The following is an 8,170-nucleotide window of genomic DNA, read 5'->3' on the forward strand; positions in this document are numbered from 1 at the left end:
AGACTATTTATAATTGACAAATGGGCTAATTATGGGCACCAAGACTGTGGTTCGTCAGCCTTTGTGGCGGAACAGGCGTTAAGGCGTGATACGGCGTGATACGGCAAGTGACGCCTGTACACGTGCCAGGCGTACCGTATACGTCATATCCCAACATTGTGCTTATGTAATCGTATTCATCTAATTCTGTTGGTCAATGCATAAAATGCGTCACGCAGCGCAGCGTTCGTCAGCGCTCTTTTGTCCAGCCAAATTTTCCTTCTTGACACCATCCCTTTCCCTTCAGCATACAACTCTCCTTCTTTTGATCCTTCAGCATGGCTGATAATATTCGAGAATGGATCGAATTGCCTCAAGGCTTCGTTCGTGAAGGAACACAATTCATGAACAGATGCACAAAGCCAGATCGTAAAGGTGAGTAGAATAGCAAAGATGACCCGTCGTTTTCGAATCGATTTTCTGATCTCTCTCACTTCATTCATTCTTCTTTTCACCTCATCTTGCCAATGATCACCCACACTTTGATACAAATTCAACCCAATCGTCACCTTCAATCAATTGTGGAATACGGCTATATCACTTGGGTCTCTCGTTATTCAATTATGGTCTTGTGGTTGATCGAACATGCGCTCCGACTCTTGCTCGCTACCGTACTCGGCGGTCTCATTGCCTTCGTCGGACCTCACTGTCGATCTGGGAATCGCTCGCATGCAGAATTTCTACAAACTTGTCGCGCAGTCGGTATGGGATTCGTGGTAATGGGCTTTATCGGCTACTTTGTCAAGCTCATACATATCCCGATCAATCATGTCCTAGTGTGAGTGAACCTAATGTGGCCTATCCAAGGCACATATGAAAACCGATTGGATGCTAATAAAAATTCTACTTGTTGTGTGCTTACTACCATAGCGGAGGCGCATAAACAAATCTACAGCAAAAAGATGATGGCGATATTTTTGACAACAATTACGACCTTTATTGGTCATTACGATATGTATCTCCCCACTTGACCAAAGGTCGTAAATGTTAACACACATGATGGTGACCTCTTTCTGCCATATTAAGAATGATTCAGAACGTTTTCTTGTTGTGCTACTTTTTAAATAACGCGTTTTTCCTGGCCGGCGTCCAAACGTCCCTAGGGCGCGCTTAAGCTGGAGCGTCCGGACGTCCATTGGTTGAGCTTTTTTTCCTATGGTAGAGCTTAAGGCGCGTGTTAGCACGAGAAATTTTTATGATTTTAATGAGATTTTTATACGGGAAACCAGTATTCTAGTAGAAGTTCTATAGTATAAGAAGGTATTATATATTATATAGAAATATAAATAAAATACGAATAAGATATAGATTTAGATTATAAATATATTCTATTATTATTAATTTAATTAATCCTTTAATAATTAAGATAAATAAAGTAAAACTAATAAATATTAATATTTTTCAAGATATCTAATTTAAGAATAATTATATAAGTTATAATATAATTATATATCATATAATAAATAATAATATTAAAATTTTATCTTAAAAATAATAATTTTAATTATAAAAATAAATTTTTAAATTTATTTAAATATTAGATAGATTTTTAAATAATATAAAGATTATAAAATAAAAAGAAAAAAGTTAATAATAATTAATTAATTAATTTTATTTTAAATAAATATTTAATATAAAAGAATTTTAAAAAAATAATAAATTAATATTTAATTAAAAATTTATTAAAAATATTTTAAGATTAAATAATTTATCTATTTTTATATTATATAATAAATTATACTTTTATATAGCTTTTATTATAGCTATTATATAATATTTATATAGCTATACTACTACTTAGATATTAAAAACGAATATATATAAATAAAATTCTATTAACCTTAGATAATTAATATATAAAATAAGAAAAGTTATATTAATATCTTAAGATATCGGTATAATATTTAATTTTTCTTTATTTAAAGTAATATCTAAGTACTCTAAAGTAGTAAAAATATATTCTAGAGTATATATATAGCGCCTAGAGTAAATTAAATATATATAAGATATTAGTATTAATACTTTATATTAAAAAACCTTAAAATCCTATTAAAAATAATAGTTTCGAAAAGACGTAAGCTAGAAAATATAATAATCGATATACCTAATTTTCGATAATAGAGGAAAAGAAGTTTTATAAAAAGATTTATAGAACTATTATACTATATTATTATTAGAGTTAAAAGATAAGAAAATAGATTATATATAAGATTAGTATAAATCTTTAAAGATAAAAAAAATAAAAAAGATAATTATTAATAAGATTAAAACCTAATATTAAATAATATTAAACTTTATATTAAAATAATAGTAAAATATAATATAATATTATTAACTATTAAACTAAGTTATTACTAGAGTTAAGAATTAAGAAAGTAGAATATATATAAGATATATATTAATCTTTAAAGATAAAAGCTAATATATATTAAATAACTAAAAGATAGATATAAGTTAGATATATCACTTCGATACCTTAAAATCCTATATAGTTATAGCTTATATATAACTTATATATATATACCTTCAGAGGTATAAGTTATATGATCAGAAGGAAGATATTAAGTGAGTAATAATAAAGAGAGTGAAGAGCGAAAATTAGGAAAATTAAGAGGTTTTACAATAGTATCGGCTAATTAATAGAAGCTTTTAATAGTTTTAAGATAAATCGTATTATTTTCGATATAACTAAAAATAAAATAATAATATATATTAAGTATAATAAAAAATATTAAGTTAAATTACTACCTGATATAGACTTAATTAATACTACTTTCTATAGACTTAAAATATACTACCTATTATAGACTTAAGTAGTAGATAATACTAGAGCTATTAACTCTGATAGGAAATAATGATATTTATAGAGAAGGTAAAGGTAAGTTATATATAGTGATAAAGGGTCTATAAGTTTGATGTATACATGTATAAATATATGTAGGCTGTGTCTGATCAGACTGATGTTATGTTAACGAGGAAATGTGACTCAGTTCGTATGTATGTGGCAGACTGAGCACGAGGTCAGGAATGTGTATATGCTAATAAAAAGGCGCTAATTTTTTTTGTTTTTTTCTTACTAGCAAAAGTTTTATGCTTAGTCATTCTAGATGACTAAGCTATTTTTGCTGATGTAAGCATGGTTTGCCTCTATTTACGCTAGCTACCCGGGATGGGGTAGGGGGGGTAAATTTCAGTTTACCCCCTCTAAAACCTAACCCTACGCGTGATGAGCTAAAAAACTTATATGTAAAAAAATTCTTACGCGTGTACTAACACGTCTATTTTTTTACAGTTCTCGTACGGATAGAATTTATTGGTTTTTTTACTGAGTCAAGGTATGGTATGTTTAATTTTGATGTTTTTTTTGCTCTTACTGAAAAAATTTAGGAAAAACAGATAAAATCCGTTGAGAGCGTAGAAATCTATTTATAGTAACAATCCAATCTATTATAGTAACAACCCCTACCTTTAAAGGCCTAAGCACTTCTACGGTATGATACTCAGGCCTAAGTTATCACTATAGACGATAGAGACACTTATGAAAGTATAATAATCAGATTAATATACCGGTGAAAAAGTGATAATCAGGCTAACATATAGATGAAAGTGTGATATCGAGGTTAATATAATGGTTAGTGATAGTTTTGACGTAACCCCCCTCTAGGGCGTGCACGCCCTGGAGCACCCTTACACGTAGGCTTTCGTATGAAATATATATGTTCTATAAAATTATACGCTAGTATATATAGATATATATAGGTGTAAGATAAGTATTTTTTTATTACTATCTTCTATAGTAAAATATCTAGGATCATAAAGATAGTATATCAGGAGATCTTATCGATTAATCAGGAACGAATCATTAGTAGGTACTTCAGCGGTTAATTAAATAAAATAATTATACTTTACTATATTAAATCCTATCTATAATAAATACTTCGATATAATAAATATTTTAAGAAATCTTCTTTTAAATTTTAAAGAGGTATATCGATATCTAAAAAGTTCCTATAGGTAAAAGATATAAGATATAAAGATAAGAAAAGGTTTATCTCTCTAAGATATATACTACCTTAGAGTAAGTAATTATATAAGCGCTCTTACTATATAAGTATTTAGATTTATCTTATTCTATCGGTCATCTTAGCTTATATATATATTAGAAGCTTATATAATTAATTATACTAGAGTATATATATAAGGCGATACGTCTATAATAATAGTAATGTATAGTAATAGTTTTAACGTAACCCCCCTCCAGGGCGTGCACGCCCTGGAGTACCCTTGTATATAGGCTTTCGCGTGAAATGTACGTGTTCTTGTTAGTATATACATATTTCTGACCTCGTGCTCAGTTTACCGCATGTATATGAACTGAGTTACGTTTTCCTCGTTGGCGTAACTTCAGTCTGATCAGATACAGCCTACGTGCATTTATAATGTATACGCGTACATTAAACTCATAGACCCTTTATCACTGTATATCTCTTACCTTTACCCTCTCTTACCTTCTCTATGAATATCATTATTTCCTATCAGAGTTAATAGCTCTAGTATTATCTACTGCTTAAGTCTATTCAGGAAATAGTATATTTTAAGTCTACATCAGGTAGTAATTTAAGTCTATTTAGGAAATAGTATATTTTAAGTCTATATTAGATAGTAATTTAAGTCTATTTAAGAAATGGTATATTTTAAATCTATATCAGGTGATAATTTTTAATTTATTTAAGTCTATAGAAGATAGTATTAGTTAAATCTATAATAGATAGTTATTTTTAACTTATTTAAGTCTATAAGAGATAGTATTAATTAAGTCTATAATAAGTAGTAATTATTTAATTTAATATTTTTAACTATTCTTGACTTAACTATTCTTAATATATATATTATATTAATATTTATTATTATTTTATTTATTATCATATCGAAAATAATATAATTTATCTTAAAATAATTAAAAGCTTTTATTAATTAGCTGATACTCTTATAAAACCTCTTTTTTTAATTTTTACTTTTCTCTCTTTATTATTACTTATTTAATATCTTTCTCTAATTAGTCTTTATTATATAAAAGGGTATTAGTATATATATATATTTCTAACCTTATATTTAGTTTATTATATATATATAAATAACTTTAATCTAATCAGATATAGCTTATATATATATATATATTAAACTTATAAACCTTTTATTACTATATATCTCTTACCTTTACCCTCTCTTACCTTCTCTATAAATATCATCGTTTCCTATCAGTTCTATAAAATTATATACTAGTATATATAGGTGTATATAGGTATAAGATAAATTTACTCTTTTACTATATTCTACAGTAAAAATACCTAAGATCGTAAAGATAGTATATCAGGAGATCTTATCGATTAATCGAGAACGAATTATTAGTAGGTATTTAAGCGGTTAATTAAATAAATTAATTATTAAAGATATCAGTAGAAGTATTAAGTATAATTAATCGGCTTATTAAGAAATAGTAAGAAATAGGTAAAACTATATTTCAAAAAGTAGAGGAAGGAAAAAAAAAAGTTTAGTTAAGAGTAGTAAGAATATCTACTTAAGGTTTATTTTAGGAATCCTCGTTTTACCTATTATTAATTATCTTTTTTATATATAATACTAGTTAATATCTAAAGGTATATAATATTATAATTAAACGATACTTAAAGATATTTAAAATATATTATTTTATAGTACTTATAAAACCTATACTCCTCTCTTAATACCTACTATTATATCTAGAATAGACTTATAGTTTTAATATTATATAATTAAGCTTTTTAATATTTTCTAATAAAGTAAGCTTTAGAATCGATAATCATAGAGGTAGTAGAAAGAAAAAGGTAAGCTAGTAAAAAAGGCTTATAAAGATTATTTATTATTTAGTATAAAAGGATTAATTATTTAGTAATATAATTATAGTATAAAATATAATTATAATAGACTATAAAAGCTAGTTTATATATCTTAAAGGTAAAATTAATATAATTTATTATTATAAAGAGATAATTTAAGAGGAATTATATCTATTTATAATAGCCTTATAAGAAACTACTAGTAATTATTATAAAAGTATCGAGGATAATATTAAAATCTATAATATAGATTATACTAACGATACTAAGCCTTTTACTAAATTAATAGAGCTTACCACCTAACTAAATTATCTGATTTAAATCTTATTAAGTAGGTATAAGGTATAATTAAAGAATAAAAGAAGGTAAAAGGTTAGTATATCACTAATACTAATAAACTTTGGGAGTCTATTAAAAAGGCCTAAGATAATTTCCTATAAGTAACTATAGATAGATTTATTAATAATTTAATCTATTATAAAGATACAGTATTAAAAGTAGATAGTAGTGTAATCAATAAACTAAGATATATCAGTAACAGTAGATCACTATAAAATCATAATATAATAATATTTACCACTCACCTTTACCTGTAAACGCGTGAAAAGCCTACGTGGAAAGCCTCTCCAGGGCGTACACGCTCTGGAGGGGGGTTGCGTCAAAAAAGTCTCCATGCATTATATAATAGAAAAAGGTCTTATTCGGTTTATACGCGTATACAGTACTAATTAACTAGTGATTCACAGGTTTTTTCCGCCCCCGCCTTTTAGGATATAAGGTAGGTTTCTTTTAACGTTTACTGTATATAGAATAATTAAGATTCTTCATTTATATATTAGCCTGATTATTACTTTTTCACTAATATATTAATCTGAATTATACTTTCATAAGTATCTCTATCGTCTATTATAATAACTCAGGCCCAAGTATCACGCCGCAGAAGTGTGTAGGCCTTTAAAGGTAGGGCTTGTTACTATAAATAGATTGGGTTGTTACTATAAATAGATTTCTATGCTCTCAACGGATTCTATCTGTTTTTGCTAAAATTTTTTAAAAAGAGTAAATAAAAAGATTAAAATAAATATACTATGCCTTGACTCAGTAAAAGAAATTAATAAATTCTATCTGTACAAGAAGTGTAAAAAAAATATACGCGTTAGTATACACGTAAGGATTTTTTTACGTATAAGTTTTTTAGCTTATCATTAACGTAAAAAGCTTTTATATAAGCATGCGACGCGTAAGAACTTTTAGTTTCTTAGCGTATAAGTTTTTTAAATAATCACATACACGTTTAGATAAGGCTGACTAATACGTATAGGCTTAGTAAGCTCATATAATCAATCATCCGGGCTTATATACATCCTAGGCGGTGCCTCGTATAGTAGGGTTAAGGTTTTTTTAGGGGCGCTAAAATTTTAAATTTTCTTCCCTACTAGCAAAAGTTTTATGTAAACAAACTTTTTTATATAATTTTTATGCTTAGTCATTTAGTATGACTAAGCTAACTTTTATGTTGGGATATGACGTATACGGTACGCCTAGCACGTGTACAGGCGTCACTTGCCGTATCACGCCGTATCACGCCTTAACGCCTGATTCGCCACAAAGGCTGACGATCCATAGTTCTGGTGCCCTAAATTAGCCCATATATCAAATATAAATACTCACATATCACATGTAAATTTTACTCACTTTTTCTCTACCTCACTAATTTATTATCATCAATCAGAAAGCAGTGCCTGGAGACATAAAACGTAACATTTTACTGATGTAAGCACGCTTTACCTCTATTTACGCTAGCTACCCCCTATCCCCCGGTGGCGGGGGATAGGGGGTAAAGGGTTAAATTTCAGGTTACCTCCCTAAAACCTAACCCTAGCCTCGTGTTAATATTGTTCGTATACAGTAAAACTTTGCTATACCGAACCTATATATAACGAATACTTCGTTGTAGCGAACATTTTAGGAAAAAATTTACTTTTCACGCTCTAGAGAGTGTGTATAACGAACATTTCTCGTATAACGAAACTATACTATAGCGAATAAATACCTGAAACATTTATATACTTCTACCTGCTTATACGTATATTATATAATGTATATACACTAGACAAGTATTCGTTATACACGCTATAGCGTATATACTAGTGTCTTATAGGAATGACGCCCTACCCCCTAAAACACATCAGTATATACATGTATTGTACGCGCTATACATATATATATAAGTGTTGGTTAAGTGTTATACTACC

The 8,170-nt window shown here is 27.9% G+C and overlaps 2 protein-coding genes across 2 annotated transcripts; one reads left to right on the forward strand and one right to left on the reverse strand.

Moving 5' to 3' along the window:
• Positions 1–316: 316 nt before the first annotated feature.
• Positions 317–935, forward strand: FA14DRAFT_141874 (protein translocase SEC6; the record flags this gene model as incomplete). The annotated part of the gene is made up of 3 exons (XM_025497151.1): positions 317–414; positions 715–817; positions 910–935. Coding segments are annotated over 3 exons (214 nt in total), but the record flags the coding sequence as incomplete, so codon positions are not given.
• A 3,196-nt stretch (positions 936–4,131) lies between these two features.
• FA14DRAFT_15066 (uncharacterized protein) lies at positions 4,132–4,435 on the reverse strand. The gene has a single exon (XM_025497445.1). It carries the CDS (start codon positions 4,372–4,374, stop codon positions 4,219–4,221), a length of 156 nt encoding a protein of 51 aa, XP_025357822.1. The 5' UTR covers positions 4,375–4,435; the 3' UTR covers positions 4,132–4,218.
• Between the last annotated feature and the right edge of the window lie 3,735 nt (positions 4,436–8,170).

This window comes from Meira miltonrushii (genome assembly GCF_003144205.1).
Source record: "Meira miltonrushii strain MCA 3882 unplaced genomic scaffold FA14scaffold_1, whole genome shotgun sequence".
Lineage (NCBI taxonomy): Eukaryota > Fungi > Basidiomycota > Exobasidiomycetes > Exobasidiales > Brachybasidiaceae > Meira > Meira miltonrushii.

What these genes read in the sequence shown, in the direction of transcription:
- FA14DRAFT_15066 (XM_025497445.1), bottom strand. Translation starts at nt 4,374, where the DNA reads ATGTATATACTAACAAGAACACGTACATTTCACGCGAAAGCCTATATA.